At 45.7% G+C, this 21140-nt stretch overlaps 1 protein-coding gene and 1 pseudogene across 3 annotated transcripts in view; both read right to left on the reverse strand.

The window, feature by feature from the left end:
• LOC145351958 (programmed cell death protein 4-like) overlaps positions 1–21140 on the reverse strand; it is a 35671-nt gene that overhangs the window by 550 nt on the left and 13981 nt on the right. For all 3 annotated transcript variants that reach the window (XM_080201789.1, XM_080201792.1, XM_080201790.1), the window contains exons 5-10: positions 19648–19869; positions 18129–18226; positions 14619–14730; positions 13054–13161; positions 4584–4694; positions 3127–3266 (exon numbers count right to left, since the gene is read on the reverse strand). In XM_080201789.1, the coding sequence (XP_080057915.1) occupies positions 3127–3266; positions 4584–4694; positions 13054–13161; positions 14619–14730; positions 18129–18226; positions 19648–19869 (791 nt within the window). The remainder of the gene's footprint in view (positions 1–3126; positions 3267–4583; positions 4695–13053; positions 13162–14618; positions 14731–18128; positions 18227–19647; positions 19870–21140) is intronic.
• LOC145352055 (U2 spliceosomal RNA) lies at positions 16011–16186 on the reverse strand (annotated as a pseudogene).

The following is a 21140-nucleotide window of genomic DNA, read 5'->3' on the forward strand; positions in this document are numbered from 1 at the left end:
CTGTTTTTTCCTGAGTTATAATCTTGGTAATCTTTGTTAATTTTTTGGTACTTTATTCAAGTGCCCTTTTGGGTGAAATGCCTGAAGGAGCTTTGTGGAATCCTGCTCCGATACGAGGCAACGCCTCCATGAGCACTGGCAAAAATAAAAGACCTCAGCAATTTCCACCATCACTTTTTGAACTCATTCATGGGATGTGGGCATCACTAGCTAGACCAGCATTTATTGCGCATCCCCAGTGAGCCGCCTTCTTGAACCACAGAATACTTTCTAATGGTTTGACATAAAGGAGTGTCTAGCTTGGCTATTTCAGAGAGCAGGTAAGTGTCAGCCCCGTCGCCGTGAAGTCACATGCAGGCCATACTGGGTAAAGATGCAGATTTCCTTCCCTAAAGGACATCAGTGAACCAGATGGGTTTTTATGACAATTGAGTCATGGTCATCATTAGATTTTTAATTCCAGATTTTTATTGATTGAATTCAAATTCCACCATCTGCCATGGTGAGATTTGAACCCAGGTCTCCAGATCACTAATTCAGTGGCAATACCACTACACCACCACCTCCCCTCATAACCTTGAATGAAACACAGTTAAAAAAACCTTACCATGAGATCTCTGGCTGCTGAAGCACTTGTTCAGGATTCTGTCAACTTCAGATGCTCTCCTGTCCAATCTCCCATTGTCCCGCCTTTGTAAACTTGAGCTCATCAAATCTCTGCTGCCCGTCACCTCATTCTCCCCAAGTCCTAGCTACCCATCATTTTTATGCTCACTGACCTACTTGGCTCCCAGTCTGACAACGCCTCCACTTTGAAATTTACCCCCATTGTGTTCAAATCCCTCCGTGGTCTCACCCCTCACTATCACTGTCACCTCTTCCTGCCCACAATTGCTGTAATCTTCCAATTCCAATCTCTTCTGCCTCCCTGACTTTATTTTCCCACCATTGCTTACGTTTCTAACTCCCGACACTAACCTATCCCTTTCAGTATGCTTGTTGTCAGTCACCTGACCTATCAGTGACATGGTTGCATCAATTCTTTACCCAATTTTGGCAGGCACCTTTACATATTTTTCCTACCTTAAAGGCACGATGTAAATGTCGTCTGTTGTCAGTGTAGAAGTTAAAACAGAGGACACATATCAAACAAGAACTTTAAACTTTCACTCTTGGGGAAGTGGCTTGTAAAGGTTTGGTTTGGGGCTCTCTATATTAATATTCGACAATATATCCTTGTTGAGGTGCAGGATCCAAAACTGAATACCAACACTCTCAGTAAGATCAATCCAAGACTCTACAGCTGAAGCATAACCTGCAACTCTTTATGTTTCAGCCCTCTTGAAATAAACATACCATTCAAGAAGTGATCAAGAAGGAGAATGGAATGTTGGCCTTCATAACAAGGGGGATAGAATATAAAAGCAGGGAGGTCTTGCTGCAACTGTACAGGGCACTGGTGAGGCCACAGCTGGAGTACTGTGTGCAGTTTTGGTCCCCTTATTTGCGAAAGGATATAATGGCCTTGGAGGGAGTGCAGAGAAGCTTCACCAGGCTGATACCGGAGATGAGGGGGTTGGACTATGAAGAGAGATTGAACAGACTGGGTCTGTACTCGTTGGAGTTTAGAAGGCTGAGGGGGGATCTTATAGAGACGTATAAGATAATGAAGGGGCTAGATAGGGTAGAGGTAGAGAGATTCTTCCTGCTTAGAAAGGATAGCAGGACTAGAGGGCACAGCCTCAAGATAAGGGGAGGGCAGTTTAGAACGGAGTTGAGGAGGAACTTCTTCAAAGGATGGTGAATCTCTGGAATTCTCTGCCCATTGAAGTGGTGGAGGAGGCTACCTTGCTGAATATATTTAAGTCACGGGTAGATAGGTTTCTGATAGACAGGGGAATTAAGGGTTATGGGGAGAAAGTGGGAAAGTGGAACTGATTCACTTCAGATTAGGCACGATCTTACTGAATGGCGGGGCAGGCTTGAGGGGCTAGATGGCCTACTCCTGCTCCTACTTCTTATGTTCTTATTAGCTTCTTCATTGATTTTTGCAACAGCAGCTGTTTCATTTAGAAATGTATGTACTTAGATCTGTAAATCTTTTGGGTCTTCTCAAGTTCCTGGTGATAATGAAACTGGCTCAGTTCTGTTTTCCACATTATAAAAAGTCTCACAGCACCAGGTTAAAGTCCAACAGGTTTATTTGGTAGCTCAAGCTTTCGGAGCACTGCTCCTTCACCTGGTGAGTGAAGAGTTGGGTTCACAAACAGGGGACATATAGGCATAGGCTTAATTGGTTCTGTGCCTATATGTCCCCTGTTTGTGAACCCAACTCTTCACTCACTTGATGAAGGAACAGCGCTCCGAAAGTTTGTGCTACCAAATAAACCTGTTGGACTTCAACTTGGAGTTCAGAGACTTCTTACTGAGTCTACCCCAGTCCAACGCCAACATCTCCACAACATTATAAAAAAGAAAGAGGAAATCATTGGAGAGGGGCAGGAAAGTTTTACTAAAGCCAAAACTAGATGGGAACCACAATTGATTTTTCTCCATTCCAACCATTCCTAAACCTTTTGCACTGCCACCCAGACTACCAGTTAAGAGATTGGAGCAATTCTCTATTTGTTTTGGAACATGAGCATTATTGTCCGGCCAGCAGTTATTGCCCATGTTTTAACTGCCCTTGAGAAGATGGTGGTGAACCACTGCTTTAAACTGCTGCAGGTGTGGGTACACCCACAGTGCTATTAGGGAGGGAGTTCCAGTAACATTAAAGGAATGGCGATATATTTCCAAGTTAGTATGATGAGTGGCTGCTGTCACTGTGTCAGTAATGCAGGAAGTGAATGTTTAAAGTGGATTGGATGGGATGCCAATCCAGCACCTACTTTGTCCTGGATTTTGTCGAGCTTCCTCAGTGTTGTTGGTCAATTCATCCAAGTAAGTGGAGAGTATTCTATCATACACCTTGTGCCTTATGGATGGTGGACAGGCTTTGAGGAGTCAGGGAGTTGATGTTTGAATCTTCCTCGACTCAGGTATACACAAAAAGGTCCATTTAATGGCACTGAACTCCTTAAGTGTCAGCTTGCTCCTTAACTATCATATACTGTCATGTCCTACCGTGTTGGGCACTGATCGTGGAGTGCTTTGGTGATGACCCCTTGCTGATGGCAATGGTCCACAAACTGTTTCAGAGTGCTGTAAGAGTTTGGTACATCTAGACTGATATCCTGAATGGTATCAAACACTCGCATGAATCCCTGTGGAAAACAGAGAGAGAGAGAGAGAAAGTGGAAAGAAAGATGGTGTTTTTAATAAGTCAAACATGGAAAGAGTCCATTTTCAGAATCTCAGGACATTCCAAAGCACTTGACAGCCAATGAAAATTCACTGTTACGATACATAAAATGCAGCAGCCAATTTCTGCAAAGCAAGATCCCACAATCAACAATGTGACTCAATCAGATCATCTGTTCTAATGATGTTGTTTGAAGGATGATAAGGAATACAAGGATAAGGTAAGGGAGAACTTCCCTGCTCTTCTTCAAAGAGGCAGCATACAATATTTTACATCCACCCAAGAGAGCAGATGGCTTAACATCTAATTGATAAGACAGCATCTCCTCAGTACTGCTCCAGCAATGTCCATCTCTGAAAAAGAGCTCTGTCACTTCAGTAGTGGACGCCTCAGCTGTTATTTTCCAACAAGACTAGTCAGGTTTTAAAACCAATCTTAGCTTCAAGAGAAAGTCACCCTGCTTGCCTTTTTTTTATTCATTCGTGAGACATGGGCGTCGCTGGCTGGCCAGCATTTATTGCCTATCCCTTGTTGGGTAGTTGAGAGTCAACCACGTTGCCTTGGCTCTGGAGTCACATGTAGGCCAGACCAGGTAAGGACGGCAGATTTCCTTCCCTTCAGGACATTAATGAACCAGTCAGGTTTTTCCGACAATCGACAGGGGTTTCATGGTCATCAGTAAATTCTTAATTCTAGATTTTTTTTTTATTGAATTCAAATTCCACCATCTGCCATGGCGGGATTCAAACCCGGGTCCCAGAACATGAGCTGAGTTTCTGGATTAATAGTCTAGCGTTAATACCACTAGGCCGTCACCTCCCCTTAACACAACTTGCTGCAGCCAAATATGTTGTCAGGAACCTGCAGGCAGGAGAAAAAAGGAGATCACAAGGTTCACACAGAGAGAAATGAAGATTGAATAGGAGTGTTCAAAGTTATGAAGAGATCAATAGCGAAACTAGGGAGAAACAAAGGACACTATCTAAAAATACAATGGAAGCTGATTCAACCTCCAAACAGAGCTAGATAAATAATTGAAAACAGGAAATATGCCGTAGTATGGAGACAGACCAGGGGAGTGTGGGATTAACTGTAAACTTCTTTAAGAGGAGTACGACTGGCTCAATGTCATCTTCCTGTTTGTATGACTTTGAGGAGGTGGCTCAGAAGATACTTGAATGGTCTTTTGATTTGCAACTGACTTTCCTTCTGATGCTATTCCCCCCGCCAATGTGGGAAGCAGGATCACGAAGTGCTGAGCCGGATTCAGCAAACTCACCCGGTTCATCTGATCGAGGGTTACAAAGCCAGACTCCCAGAAACCCTTCAGGAGTTTTACAATCAGGTGAGAGGTGTTGCTGCTGGTGGATTCAAGAACCATCACCACGGCCTGCAAAGCAGAGTAGAGTTAATACAGTCACAGCGACATGGAGAATGACACAGAGGCACTAGGACTGAGGCAGAGACCATAAATTTCCTACAGTGCAGAAAGAGGTCACCCATCGAGTCTATACCTACTCTCTGAAACAGCATCCCACTCAGACCCTCCGCCCCCCACCCCCCTATCCCCGTAACCCCACGCATTCAGCATGGCCAGTCCACCTGACCCGCACATCTTTGGAGTGTGGGAGGAAACAGGAGCACCCGGAGGAAACCCATGCAGACTCCACACAGTCACCCAAGGCCGGAATTGAACCTGGACTCCTGGCACTGAGAGGCAGCAGTGCTAACCACTGAGCCACCCAAACAATGGCACCCTGCGTAGGCACTCAATGACTCGGAGTCGAGGGTGAGGTACTGGAACAACACATGGCAACCAGCACTCAACAGTAGACAAAATCATGCAGTTATGGAAACAGAAACATGTTCAAAGTAGCAAGGCAGGCAGAATCTGCAAAGAGAGAATCAGAATTTATGTTTCAAGCCAATGGTCTTTTATCATTCTGTAAGTGCTGCCAGACTAACTATTTTCTGAATTTGGTGTTTTTATTCCAGGTTTCTAGTAATTGCACTTTTTGCTTTTATATTTAAATGTGTGAGAGGCTGAGGGAATACAAAGAACAGAGTATTACGGTGCAGTACAGGCCCTTTGGCCCTCGATGTTGCACTGACCTGTGAAACCAATCTAAAGCCCATTTGACCTACACTATTCCAACATCATCCATATGTTTATCCAATGATCATTTAAATGCCCTTAATGTTGGCGAGTCCACTCCTATTGCAGGCAGGGCATTCCACGCAATTACTACTCTCTGAGTAAAGAACCTATCTTTGACACCTGTCCTATATCTATCACCCCTCAATTTAAAGCTATGTCCCCTTGTACTAGCCATCACCATCCGAGGAAAAAGGTTCACACTGTCCACCCTATCACATCCTCTGATCATCTTATATGCCTCTATTAAGTCACCATTTAACCTTCTTCTCTCTAATGAAAACAGCCTCAAGTCCCTCAGCCTTTCCTCATAAAACCTTCCCACCATACCATGCAATATCCTGGTAAATCTGCTCTGCAACCTTTCCAATGCTTCCCCATCCTTCCTTTAATGCAGCGACCAGAACTGTACGCAATACTCCAAGTGCGGCTGCACCAGAGTTTTGTACAGCTGCAACATGGCATCATGGCTCCGAAATTCAATCCCTCTACCAATAAAAGCTAACACACCGTACGCCTTCTTAACAACCCTATCAACCTGGGTGCCAACTTTCAGGGATCCATGCCCACGGACACCGAGATCTCTCTGCTCATCCACACTACCAAGTAACTTATCATTAGCCCAGTACTCTGTATTCCTGTTACTCCTTCCAAAGTGAATCACTTTACACTTTTCTGCATTAAACTCCATTTGCCACCTCTCAGCCCAGCCCTGCAGCTTATCTATGTCCCTCTGTAACCTGCAACATCCTTCCACACTGTCCACAACTCCACCAACTTTAGTGTCATCTGTAAATTTACTAACCCATCCTTCTTTGCCCTCATCCAGGTCATTTATAAAAATGACAAACAACTGTGGCCCCAAAACAGATCCCTGCAGTACACCACTAGTAACTGAACTCCAGGATGAACACGTCCCATCAACCACCACCCCCTGTCTTCTTTCAGCTAACGAATTTCTCATCCAAAGCGCAAAATCATCTTCAATCCCATGCCTCCGTATTTTCTGCAATAGCCCACCATGGGGAACCTTATCAAACGCTTTACTGAAATATACGTACACCACATCAACTACTTTACCCTCATCCACCTCTTTGGTCACCTTCAATGAACTCAGTAAGGTTTCTGAGGCATGACCTACCCTTCACAAAGCCGTGTTGACTATCCCTAATCAAATTGTCCCTTTCTAGATGATTTTAAAGCCTATCACTTATAATCCTTTCCAAAACTTTGCCCACAACAGAAGTAAGGCTCACTGGTCTACAATTATCAGGGTTGTCTCTACTCCTCTTCTTGAAAAAGGGGACATTTGCTATCCTCCAGTCTTCTGACACTATTCCTGTAGACAATGATGACATAAAGATCAAAGCCAAAGGTTCTGCAATTTCCTCCCTAGCTTCCCAGAGAATCCTAGGATAAATTGTTTGTCGGAGCAAGCAGAGAGGAGGAGCGATTTGTGGCGGGAGTGTGAAGGTAAGCGATTGACTTTTTTTCAGCTTTTCACGAGGTTTCTCTTTTTTACATGTTTCTTCCACAATAAAGCAGAAGTGGGCTGTGGGGTGACCTGGGGAGGGTTTTTTTTTAGCACGCGAGATTTAAAAAGCAAGCCGCACTATACAGCGGGCAGCGTCGGTAGCAGGCAGGGAGTGAGCAGGTAGCAGAGTGAGAGCTAAAGGGCTTTGGCTCAATGGGCTTAGACAGAAACGGGCGAGGCAAGGTAGGTTTATTTCTCAGTTCTTTTTCCTGCGGAATTTGAAGAAAGGGGAAATTATGAGCGTGAGGCCAGTTTGTTGTTTTCAGTGTTGGATGTGGGAGGTCCTGGAGTCTCCTGGCCTCCCAGACGTCCACATCTGTGCCAGGTGCATCGAGCTGCGGTTCCTAAGGGACCGTTTTAGGGAACTGGAACTGCTACTCGAAGACCTTCGTCTGGTCAGGAGAACGAGGTGGTGATGGAAAGGAGCTACTGGCAGGTGGTCACACCAGGGCCACGGGAGGCAGGCAGTTGGGTCACAGTTAGGAAGGGGAAAGCTCAGGTGCTACAGACCACCCCAGTGGATGTGCCCCTTCACAATAAGTACTGTTTGGGGGGGACAGCTCACCTGGGGGAAGCAGCAGTGGCCAAGTCTCTGGTGCAGAGACCGGCCCAGTAGCTCAGAAGGGTAAGGAAAGGAGAAGGAAGACAGTATTAATCGGGGACTCTACAGTGAGGGGACGGACAGTCAATTTTGTGGAGGCAGACGAGAAACTCAGATGGTAGTTTGCGTCCCTGGTGCTGGGATCCGGGATGTTTCCGGTCGCGTTCCAGAAACCCTAAAGTGGAAGGGAGAGGAGCCAGAGGTCATGGTACATATTGGTACCGCTGACATCGGTAGGAAAAGGGAAGGGGTCATGAAAAGAGAATATAGGGAGTTAGGTAGACAGTTGAGAAGGAGGACTGCAAAGGTAGTAATCTCGGATTGCTGGCGGGAAGGTTGGCTAAGGCTACTGGAGAGACTTTAATCTAGAATGGTTGGGGGGAGGGAATCGATATGAAGTGACTGGGAGTGAGGAGGTTAGCTCGCAAATAGAGAGGGATTGTCGACAATGTGAGAGGGAGAATAGGTAGGTGATGGAGGAGGAGAGCACTCAGGCCGAAAGTTTGAGATGTGTCTATTTTAACACAAGGAGTGTTGTGAACAAAGCGGGTGAGCTTACAGCGTGGATCACTACTTGGGAAAGTGATGTGGTGGCCATTACAGAGACTTGGATGGTTCAGGGACAGGACTGGATACTTCAAGTGCCAGGTTTCAGATGTTTCAGAAGGGGCAGAAAGGGAGGCAAAAGAGGTGGGGGAGTGGCACTGTTGATCAGGGATAGTGTCATGGCTGTAGAAAAGATGGACGCCGTGGAGGGACTGTCTACAGAGTCTCTGTGGGTGGAAGTTCGGGACAGGAAGGGGTCAATAACTTTACTGGGTGTTTTCTATAGGCCGCCCAATAGTAACAATGATGTTGAGGTGCAGATAGGGAAACAGATCCTGTAGAGATGTAATAATAACAGTTGTCATGATGGGAGACTTTAATTTCCCAAATATCGATTGGAATCTCCCTAGAGTAAGGAGTTTGGATGGGGAGGAGTTTGTTAGGTGTGGTCAGGATGGTTTCTTGACACAGTATATGGCGGCGCGGGCTCGTTGGGCCGAAGGGCCTGTTTCCCGTGCTGGGTTGTTCTTTGTTCTTTCTTTGTATGTGGATAAGCCTACAAGAGGAGAGGCTGTACTTGATTTGGTATTGGGTAATGAACCTGGACAGGTGTCAGATCTCTTGGTGGGAGAGCATTTTGGGGATAGTGATCATAATTCTATCTCCTTTATATTAGCATTGGAGAGAGATAGGATCAGGCAAGCAAGGAAAGTGTTTATCTGGAGTAAGGGGAATTATGAAGCCATCAGGCAGGAAATTAGAGGCATAAATTGGCAGGAGGTTTTCTCAGGGAAATGTACAAATGTAATGTGGCAGATTTTCAAGGAACATTTGTCTGGAGTTCTGCACAACGTTCCGATGAGACAGGGAAGTTTTGGTAGCTCATAGGAACCGTGGTGCACAAAAGCTGTAATGAATTTAGTCAAGAAGAAAAGAAAAGCATACAAAAGGGAGCTAAGTATTGCTAGGGATCTAGAGGAGTATACGACTTGTAGGAAGGAACTTAAGAAGGAAATTAGGAGAGCCAGACGGGGTCATGAGAAGGCCTTGGCAGGTAAGATTAAGGAAAACCCTAAGGTGTTCTACAAGTATGTGAAGAGTAAAAGGATGAGATGTGAAGGAATAGGACCTATCAAATGTGATGGTGGGAAAGTTTGTATAGAACCAGTAGAAATAGCAGAGGTACTCAATGAATACTTTACTTCAGTATTCACAGTGGAAAAGGATCTTGGTGGTTGTAGTGCAGGCTTGCAGTGGACTGAAATGCTTGAGTAAGTGGACATTAAGGAAGAGGATGTGTTGGAGCTTTTGAAAAGCATCAAGTTAGATAAGTTGCTGGGACCGGATGGGATGTACCCCAGGTTACTGTGGGAGGTGAGGGAAGAGATTGCAGAGCCTCTGGCGATGATCTTTACATCATCAATGGAGATGGGAGAGGTTCCGGAGGATTGGAGGATTGCGGATATTGTTCCTTTATTCAAGAAAGGAAGTAGAGATAGCCCAGGAAATTATAGACAGTGATTGGTAAGTTGATGGAGAAGATCCCGACAGGCAGGATTTATGAACATTTGGAGAGGTATAGGATGATCGAAAATAGTCAGCACGGCTTTGCCAAAGGCAGACCATGCCTTATGAGTCTTTTTTGATGACATGAATAAACACATTGACAAAGGAAGAGCAGTAGATGTGGTTTGTATGGACTTCAACAAGGCGTTCAATAAGGTCCCCCATGCAAGGCTTATTGAGAAAGTGAGGGGGCATGGGATCCAAGGGGACATTGCTTTGTGGATCCAGAACTGGCTTGCCCACAGAAGGCAAAGACTGGTTGTAGATGAGTCTTTTTCTGCATGGAGGTTGGTCACCACTGGAGTGCCCCAGGGATCTGTTCTGGGACCCTTGCTGTTTGTGACCTGGATGAGGAAGTGGAGGGATGGCTTGGTAAGTTTGCCGATGACACAAGGGTTGAAGGTGTTGTGGATAGTGTGGAGAGATGTCAGAAGTTGCAACGAGACATCGATAGGATGCAAGACTGGGCGGAGAAGTGGCAGATGGACTTCAACCCAGATAAGTGTGTGATGATTCATTTTGGCAGGTCAAATAAGATGACAGAATATAATATTAAGGGTAAGACTCTTGGCAGTGTGGAAGATCAGAAGGATCTTGGTCCGGGTTCGTAAGACTCTCAAATCAACTTCGCAGGTAGAGGATGTGGTTAAGAAGGCATATGGTGTACTGGCCTTTATCAATCAAGGAATTGAGTTTAGGAGTCGGGAGATAATGCTGCAGCTGTATAAGACCCTGGTCAGACCCCACTTGGAGTACTGTGCTCAGTTCTGGTCACCTCATTACAGGAAGGATGTGGAAACTCAGAAAGGGTTCAGAGGAGATTTACAAGGATGTTGCCTGGATTGGGTGGCATGCCTTATGAGGATAGGTTGAGAGAGCTCAGTCTTTTCTCCTTAGAGAGATGAAGGATGAGAGGTGACCTGATAAGATGATGAGAGGTATTGATCGAGTGGATTCTCAGAGGCTTTTTCCCAGGGCTGAAATGGCTGCCACAAGAGGACACAGGTGTAGGGTGCTGGGGAGTAGGTAGAGAGGAGATGTCAGGGGTAAGTTTTTTACTCAAGAGGGTGGTGGGTGCATGGAATCGGCTGCCGGCGGTGGTGGAGGCGGATTCGATAGGGCCTTTTAAGAGACTTTTGGATCAGTACATGGGACTTAGTAAGATGGAGGGTTATAGGTAAACCTAGTAGGTAGGGACATGTTCGGCACAACACTTGGGCCCAAGGGCCTGTTTGTGCTGTAGTTTTTCTATGTTCTATGTTCTAAATCCCATCCGGCCCCAGGGGACTTATCTATTTTCACACTTTCCAGAATTGCTAACACTTCCTCATGAACCTCAATCCCCTCTAGTCTAATAGCCTGTATCTCAGTATTCTCCTCGACAACACTGCCTTCTTCCTGTGTGAATACTGATGATAAATAATCATTTAGCGCCTCTCCTATCTCTTCAGACTCCACGCACAATTTGCCACTACTGTCCTTGACTGGCCCTAATCTTACCCTAGTCATTTTTTTATTCCTGACATACCTATAGAAAACTTTTGGGTTTTCCTTGTTCCTACCTGCCAAAGACTTCTCATGTCCCCTCCTGGCTCTTCTTAACTCTCTCTTTAGGTTCGTCCCGGTTAACTTGTAACTCTCCAGTGCCCTAACTGAGCCTTCACATCTCATCTTTACATAAGTCTCCTTCTTCCTCTTCACCAGAGATTCAACTTCTTTAGTAAACCACGGTTTCCTCGCTCAACCACGTTCTTCCTATCTGACAGGTACATAGTTCTCAAGGACACGTAAGTAGCTGTTCCTTGAACAAGCTCCACATTTCAATTGTGCCCAACCCCTGCAGATTTCTTCCCCATCCTATGCATCCTAAATCTCGCCTAATCACATCATAAGTTCCTTTCCCCCTGCGGAATATACCTCTCCCTTTCCATCGCTAAAGTAAACGTAACCGAACTGTGGTCACTATCACCAAAGTGCACACCTACCTCCAAATCTAACACCTCGTCTGGTTCATTACCCAGTACCAAATCCAATGTGGCCTCGCCTCTTATTGGCCTATCGACATATTGTGTCAGGAAACCTTCCTGCACACATTGGACAAAAACTAACCCATCTAAAGTACTCGAACTATAGCGTTTCCAGTCAATATTTGTGAAGTTAAAGTCCCCCGTAACAACTACCCTGTTACTTTCGCTCCTATCCAGAATCATCTTTGCAATCCTTTCCTCTACATCTCTGGAACTTTTCGGAGACCTATAGAAAACACCCAACAGGGTAACCTCTCCTTTCCTGTTTCTAACCTCAGCAGACGAGTCCTCATCAAACATCCTTTCTGTCACCATAATACTGTCTCTGACTAACAATGCCACACCTCCTCCTCTTTAACCACCTTCCCTGATCTTACTGAAAGATCCAAACCCTGGAACCCGCAACAACCATTCCTGTCCCTGCTCTATCCATGTCTCTGAAATGGCCACAACATCAAAGTCCCAGATACCAACACACACTGCAAGTTCATCCACCTTATTCCAGATATTCCTGGCGTTGAAGTAGATACACCTCAAAGCTGGAGTACTGTGTGCAGTTTTGGTCACCGCACTTACGCAAGGATATTTTGGCCTTGGAGGGAGTGCAGAGGAGGCTTACTAGGCTGATACCAGAGTTGAGGAGGTTGAACTATGAGGAGAGGCTGAATAAACTAGGCTTGTACTCATTAGAGTTTAGAAGAATGAGGAGAGATCTCATTGAGACATATAAGATGATGAATGGGATGGATAGGATAGAGGTGGAGAGGCTCTTCCCGCTCAGAAAAGACAGTAGGATAAGATAAGGGGGGGTAGTTTAGAACGGAGTTGAGGAGGAACTTCTTCACTCAAAGGGTGGTGAATCTCTGGAATTCTCTGCCCGTTGAAGTGGTGGAGGCTGCCTCGCTAAATATATTTAAGACGCGGGTTGATGGGTTTTTGATAAGCGAGGGGATTAAGGGTTATGGGGAGAAGGCGGGAAAGTGGAACTGAGCCACGACAGATCAGCCATGATCTTATTGAATGGCGGGGCAGGCTCGAAGGGCTAGATGGCCTACTCCTGCTCCTATTTCTTATGTTCTTATGTTATGTTCAAACCTGCTGGTACTCTCCTGCGACCTTGAAACCTTATTCATAACCTCACTACTCACATCCTCCTGTACACTAGAACAATCCAGGTTCCCATTCCCCTGCTGAATTAGTTTAAACCGTCCCAAAGAGCATTAGCAAATCTACCCCCCTAGATACTGGTACATATACAGCTGAACTCTGTGCTGAGACAGGAGATGGGTACACTGTCCAGTGAGGCAAAGGATGACATACCTCATAGACCAGCTCATGATGAAAGTGGGGAACCTCCAGGTGCTGCAGGCAGAGCCCAGCTTCAGCTGTGTCTGTAGACAGCAGATATTCCTTCAGCAACAGGTTCATCTGGTGAAGAGTTTAAAGGGTTACTGCTATTCCACCTCCTTCCGTTAGTGTATACAGCAGAGCTTCCACTTAAAACAGTGCATGCTCTAACAAAAGAAACATTTGCATTTATATAGCACCTTTCCTGACCTCAGAGCATCAAAGAATTTGCTGGTCACACTTGTAATGTAGGGAACATCGCAGCCAATTTGTGCACAGCAAGATCCCACAAACGACGAGACAACAACCTGAACATGTGTTTTGTTGATAGATAAATATTGGCTAGGGGACTGGGGAAAGCTCTCCTGCTTGAGGTTGTGCAATGGGATCTTTCACATTAACATGAAAGGGAAGATGGAACTCTAGATTTAACATCTCATTCTCCGAAATTGTCAGCCTAGATTTTATACTCAATTCCCTGGCGTGAGACTTGAACCCACAATTTCTGACTCAGATAGAATGTCACCAACTGAACCACGACCAACTGTGTACTGTACACAAGTGGGCTGCCATATTTAACCATGTTCCAACTGTAATGTCCTTTCAGTTTTTTTTAAGTTTATTTATTACTATTACATGTAGGCTTACATTAATACTAAAATGAAATTACTGTGAAAATCCCCCAGTCACCACATCCAACGCCTGTTTGGGTACACTGAGGGAAAATGTAGTATGTTTGAATCGTCTAACCAGCATGTCTTTTGGACTGTGGCAGGAAACCGGAGCACTAAGAAACCCACGCAGACTTTGCACAAACAGTGACCCAAATCAGAATCAAACCCAGGTCCCTGGCACTGTGAGGCAGCAGTGCTAACCACTACTTGTTGACCACAAAATGTATTCGTACATCTTTAGCATGTAGAAGCATTATATAAACACAAGACCTTTATTTCTAATGGATTTAACTAGTTACCGATGCAACAGGTTAGTGTGTAAACATTACAAATAACTTCTCTTAAGTTAGCCAATTTGACCCAAGAAGAATTTCTTCATAGAAGTTACCAGGTCGATGAAGTGACAATTGCTGCAGTGAGAAAGTTCCTCCCCCATAGGAAAGATCTGAAAATGGAATCAGAAACCATCAGTGATGGACCCAGCTCCATTGTGAAAAGGACTACTGATAGGTGTCTGGACAGATGCCTGCCACAAGGCCTCTTTTAATTTGGAAATCAGGCTCATGTGATGTAATTAGCACTTCATGTCGAGGTCAGAACATGTGCAGTGCACATTCTGACCATTTCCACTGGTGATGGAGCTCAGGTTAAGTGTTAAGGGTCTGCAAAAGTGTATTATATCTGGGCTGATGACTGATACAGAGGTTATGTAGTGACCTGTTTGATTGCCTTGTTGGAGGCAAAGGTGGGAGAAGCTTCTTTACAGCTGGAAAAGGAAATCCCATGAAGTCACGTCTCGCTACCTTTCCCTCTCCCCTCTGGCAACTCACTGCCTCAACCTTCCCACTTCCACTGACCTCTTACCTCTTTGACGAGCTGCTTCACAGGTCTCAGGCCACCTCCGACCCCCCACACATTGTCCAGACGCACACCTCGTTTCATGTTCAGCAGCAACGTGGCCTTGTCTAGCGCCACGCTAGTGAGAAACAGGCATAGAGATTAGTGTGGGGAAGTGGGGGGGGCGCATGGGAGGCGCAATCAATACTCTTGACTTAGGAGCCAATAATGAATTGTGCAAATGAATCCCTCAATCTCCTTGCTCCTTTACAATCCCTAGTGTTGTCAACATTAACAAACGTCCATTAAACTGAACAAAGAAACTCTCTCGGTTCAGGGTTCTGTATTATTAAATGATGGTACATTTGGAACAAAATAGTGGCGGGGGGTGGGGGGGGGGGGGGGGGGAGGTGGTGATGGGATGACAATACAGGGGTACTGATGGAGGTCTTTAAAATTGTCAAAGGCTTTAATAGGGTAAACGTAGAGAAAATGTTTCTGTCTATTGGTAGTCCAAATGTAATTGGTAGTCCAAATCAGAGTCACAAATGTAAGACAGTCCATAATAAATACAACAAGGATTTGAGGAGAAACACTTCTGTTATGCAAAGAGCGATGAGAATGTGCTATGCACTCTGGCTGAGGAAATTGTGGTGCAGTGGTAAAGTCGCAAGACTACTACACTAACCCAAAAGCCCACGCTAGAGCTCTGGGGACATGGGTTCAAATCCCACCACAGCAGCTGGTGAAATTTAAATTAAACTTTTAAAAAACCTGAAATTGAAAGTTGGTCTCAGTAGTCGTGAACACAAAACTATCAATTGTTGTTAAAAAAAATCATCTATTTCAATGGTGTTTTATAGGGAAGGAAATCTGCCATCCTGATCTTCTCTGGCCTACAGCAATGTGGTTGACTGCCCTCTGAAATGACCTAGTGAGCCACTCAGTTCAAGGCAATTAGTGGTGGGCAATAAATGCTGGCCTTCCAGTGACACACACATCCCATGAAAGAATAAATATATTTTAAAACACATGGTGCAGGTTAGACAAATAGTATAGGTGAATTTATGGGAAAGCTAAATAAATACATGAAAGAGAAAGGAAAAGTTAATAGGGTATAGCTGTGTGTAGATTCATTTTTTTATTACAATTCAATCCAATCAAGTCCAATTCAGAGTCTCAACAAGTTGAGACATTCCCGATCCAAGCGGACAAGAGGTGGAGATGCTGACATTGGACTGGAGTAAACACAGTAAGAAGTCTGACAACACCAGGTTTAAGTCCATTTATTTGAACTCACAAGTTTACTATCAAATAAATCAGTTGGACTCAAACCTGGTGTTGTCAGACTTCTTACCAAGCTGACAAGACAGGGCTCTCACCTCCTGTCTTGTGTTTGATCTACATGATCCAAGCTGATTGGGGTAGGCACAGCTCGTCTTCCAAGGCTTGATTTCATTTGCATCTTAGCTAAAAGGCCGAGATGCTGCTTTTAAAAATTTCTTCAAATGAAGCTAAAATGTAACCTAATGACTTCAACCAAGCACAGCATGTCGATACTACACTTGATCTTAGCCAAAAGGCTGAGAAGCAGCATTAACACCAGCACTGAGCAGTTGGGCCGAATGGCCTGTTTCTGTGCTGCATGTTCGATATATCAGAATGAAAATCTATAGTAAATGTCTGGAGGTCTTTGCTGAACCTCCTCCTATCACTGGAAGTGGGTTTGTGCTGCTGTTACAATGCCCAGCTAACACAAAGCAATCTAATGTAGGCTTCTGTGTTTGGGACTGGAGCCTCCAGTGTGGACAAAAACTCAAAGCTTTGTCCATTAGATCATAAGAAATAGGAGCAACAGGCCATTCAGCCCATTCAGCCTGTACTGTCATTCAATATGATCTTGGCTGATCTGACTATGGGCTTGACTTCACTTTCCTATCTATCCCTCATAATCCATGGCTCCTTTGTTGACCAAAAATCTTCTAACTTGGCCTTGAACACACCTGATGGCCCAGTCTCCACAGCTCTCTGTGGAAGAGAATTCCAAACTGAGTCTTTGAGGCAAGACATTCCTTATCTAACTGGGAGACCACTCGCCTTTAAACTGTGCTCTCAAGATCTAGACTCCTCATAAAGGGAAACTTTCACTTAGCATTTCCTGTGTCAAGCCCACTCAGAAACTTACGTGTTTCAATAAGATTACCTTGCATTAATTTAAACTCTATACCTCAATAGAGTGTAGGCCCAACCTGTTCAACATTTCCTCATGCAGTAATGTCCTCATCCCAGGAATTGGCCTAGAGAACCTTCTCTGAATTGTTTCCAATGCAAGTCTATTCCACTTTAAAAAAGGCAATCCAAACTGTACACAATACTCCAGGTGCAAGTTCACCAATATCCTGTTCAACACTAGCAAAACTTTCCTAGTTTTATAATGCTTCCTTTTGCAATAGCGAACCCCTACAATGCAGAAGGAGGCCATTCGATCCATCGAGCCTGCGCCAACAACAATCCCACTGAGGCCCTATCCCCGCAAACCCACATATCACCCTGCTAATCCCCCCAGCATTAAGCAACAATTTAGCACAGCCAATCAACCGAACCTGCACGTCTTGGGAGTGTGGAAGGAAACCCATGCAAACATGGAGAATGTACAGACAGTGACCCATGCTGGGAATTGAACCAGCTCCATAGCACCGTGAGGCAGCAGCACTAACCACTGTGCTACCATGCTGCTCCAGCCAACATTCCACTTGCCTTCCTAACTGTATTTGCTAACTATTTGAGATTTGTGTAAGACTCTATGCCTGGATCCCCCTTTACCACTTCATTCTGTGGTCTCTGTCCATTTTAATAATAATATTCTGTTTCTCTACTCTTCCAGCCAAAGTGGACACGCTCATTTTCTCATATTATATTTCAAACTCAGTGGCCGAACGAGTCACCACTGAGACTGTTACCCTCAGAAAGGGCAGGAGTGTGGGAGCAGAGGAGGGAGGCAGAAGATATCTACCACTGTCCTCCTCGAGCACATTACTTCCAACACAACGCCAACCCAGCCCCCTCCAACACAACGCCAACCCAGCCCCCTGCAACACAACGCCAACCCAGCCCCCTCCAACACAACGCCAACCCAGCCCCCTCCAACACAACGCCAACCCAGCCCCCTCCAACACAACGCCAACCCAGCCCCCTCCAACACAACGCCAACCCAGCCCCCTCCAACACAACGCCAACCCAGCCCCCTCCAACACGCCAACCCAACCCCCTCCAACACAACACCAACCCAGCCCCCTCCAACACAACACCAACCCAGCCCCCTCCAACACAACGCCAACCCAGCCCCCTCCAACACAACGCCAACCCAGCCCCCTCCAACACAATGCCAACCCAGCCCCCTCCAACACAACGCCAACCCAGCCTCCTCCAACATAACACCAATCCAGCCTCTGAGACTGACAGAAACAGACAGGGTTTCAACAGAAAATTCTGCAACAAGGGTCTTCTGGGTGCATCTGCCGGCCTGTTTGTGCTTACCGAGCCTGCTCGCATTCAACCTTTCCTTTGTAGCTGTTCAGGAAATCAGTAGGCAGGATGTGGTCGGCCATGGCACGAGCTATAAACTGGCCCAACATCTGCACACAAACACAAGCACATTACCCATTAACAAGGAAGGAACGGAGACATTTTCAAACCAACACAGAAACTCGGTACTGAATAAAAACCCAGCGCAACAACACCTCCCCCCTACACAGTATTCTGCGCAACTTTGCTTCCCATGCCTTGCCACCATGGCAAGGGATTCTTCTTCCACAACTTCACCACCCACCACCCCCCAACTCCCAAGCTACCTTTGGGGCTTCACCCAGTGCTGGTAATGAATAAATAAAGCAGGTTTGCCGATGTGCTTACTCTCACTGGGCCAGTGAAGCACACACTGCATCAAGATTCACATGTCATCCGGTTTTTGGCATGTGGATTTTCTTAAACGTTGGAGAAATGCAGAGATTAAAAATACTGACCAGAGTAAAATCATCCCTCTCAAACCAGCAAGAAGCTTTTTTTATTATTATTATCCATGCATGGGACATGGGCATCACTGGCTGGCCAGCATTTACAGCCCATCCCTACTTGCCCTTGAGAAGGCGGTGGTGAGCTGCCTTCTTGAATCACTGCAGTCCGGTGCCATGGGTTGACCCTCAATGCCATTAGGGAGGGAATTCCAGGATTTTGACCCAGCGACTGCAAAGGAATGACAATATATTTCCAAGTCAGGATGGTGAGTGACTTGGAGGGAAACTTGCAGGTGGTGGTGTTCCCATATATCTGTTGCCCTTGTCCTCGATGGAACTGGTTGTGGGTTTGGAAGGTGCTGTCTAAGGAACTTTGGTGAACTGCTGCAGCGAATCTTGTAGACAGTAGCAGCAGTGTCGGTGATGGAGGGAGTGGATGTTTGTAATGTGGTGCCAATCAAGCGGCCTGCTTTGACCTGGATGGTGTCAAGCTTCCTGAGGGTCTCTGCCCTCTCATTGCATGGCTGAGATCTAAATGCCAGCCGGAATGAAAGGAGCACAGATCGGACCTGGTTAAGGCTGGCTGCCTCTTAGGCCCACTAAATGCTCCCATTCCATTTGAGATACAAAGGCAATTTTTAACCAGAGGTTCCATATCACCGATACAGAAGGAAAAACAGAACAGAAAAGCAGCAAAAGCAATTTGAAAAAAGAGTTCCTCGTGCAGCGAGTGGATGTTACCTGAGCGTGTGGAGAACGGAGCTTCAATCAGAGCTTTCAAGTGGGTACTAAACAGTCATCTATAAGGAAGAACATGCAACTTATGGGCCTTATGACTTGTAGTGTGCTATGCTTGTGTACAGATGTTGGGCTAGTTTATAGCCTGTGCCATGGCAGCAGAATGGCACTAATACATTGCTCGTTCGGAGAGCTGTGCAGACATAATGGGCCGAACCTCCCTCTACATGAGTCAACGGCTACATTGGAAGTGCATATTTTCTCTAATTGCGGAGATGCAGAGAGGACCAATTATTGGTACGTACCTGAGGAGCCTCAGGAGTGTCCAGGACGAGGTCTGGCAAATTACGCAGTAGCTGGTCAAAGGCCAAAGCCACGTCTTCAACTGACAACCGCTTTCCTGTCAGGTCAGCCAGGAGACGAGACATCAACTCCCGGTGGCTGGCCTTGCCCTCCAGGGACATGGTCACGGACAGGAATGGGAGTTTGCTCTTTTTGCTGCCGAGGTTCAGCTGAGCCAGGAGGGTCTATGAAAAAAACAACATTGTTTAAAACCAGCACTGCGACCAACAGTGCACCCATTCCCAGAGTGTCAACACGTGATTACCATCTCCGACCCCTACTCATCCCATCTATCTTTCCCAGGTACACCCACTCCTGTCATTACCACAAAAGAATCAGCATCTCCGTCCACTCCTCCTGACTTGTGAAAATTCACCTTGTTTCTGATAGAGACTGTTGAAGAGTCAGGGGAAAACAAATTGGAAGCATGTCCAATAACAATAACGACATGCATTTACAGAAGCATCCCCAGTTCCTGACAGGAACATTACCAACAAAAATTGACACCGAACCATAGAGGTGATCTTAGGACGGTTAACCAAATGTTACGTTTTAGGCAATGACTTAAAACAGCAATCATATGAATATACGAAATAGGAGAATGAGACCATTCTGTCCCTCAAGCCTGCTCCACCATTCGAGAAGATCATGGCCGACTTGGTTATGTTTCAAATTCCATATTCCCATCTACCCCCAATAATCTTTGATTGCCTTGTCGAACAAGAATCTATCAACCTCCCTCTAAAAAGTATCCAATGACTCTGCCTCAGAGGGCAGTACAGGCAGAGAGTTCCAAAGCTGCACAACATTCTGATAAAATAAAAATTCTCCTCATCTCTGTCCTAAAAGGGCAAGCACTAATTTAACAGTGCCCCCTAGTCCTGGACTCTCACACACTCACCCTCTTTCCAAAGAGAACTGAAGGACTGCTGTGTGTTCTTATTTCAGAGAGACTGTGCCCTACAACCAGAGGGCTTCTCAATCCACCAAAAGGACCACACAGCAGCCTCCAGCAAAGCTAGGGGAGGTGAGGGGTCTGCCTTCTAATCAACACCTCTTGGTGCCTAGACATAGCTGCACTGGGTGAGTTTCTGCTCCCCGAACCTAAAATACCTGCTGCTAAAATGTCGCCCTTACAACCTTCTGCAGGAGTTCACCTCTGTTATCCTGACAGCAGTTTACATCCCACCCCATGCAGACATGAAGATTGCGCTGGACAAAATATACACCACCACAAATGGCCTAGTGATAAAACATCCCGCAGCTCATTGTGGCCGGGGACTTCAAACAGGCCAAGCTCAACAGCGTTCTACCAAGATATCACCAACAAGCCTCCTGTTCCACCAGAGGCCCAACCATCTTAGACCCACTGCCACACAAATACCAAACATGCCCATCACTGTATTGCCTACCCACATCTTGGCAAATCAGACCACGAGGCTGTGTTCCTGCCCCC

Source organism: Carcharhinus amblyrhynchos, chromosome 13, assembly GCF_965287045.1.
Source record: "Carcharhinus amblyrhynchos chromosome 13, sCarAmb.v2.hapA, whole genome shotgun sequence".
NCBI classification, from domain to species: domain Eukaryota; kingdom Metazoa; phylum Chordata; class Chondrichthyes; order Carcharhiniformes; family Carcharhinidae; genus Carcharhinus; species Carcharhinus amblyrhynchos.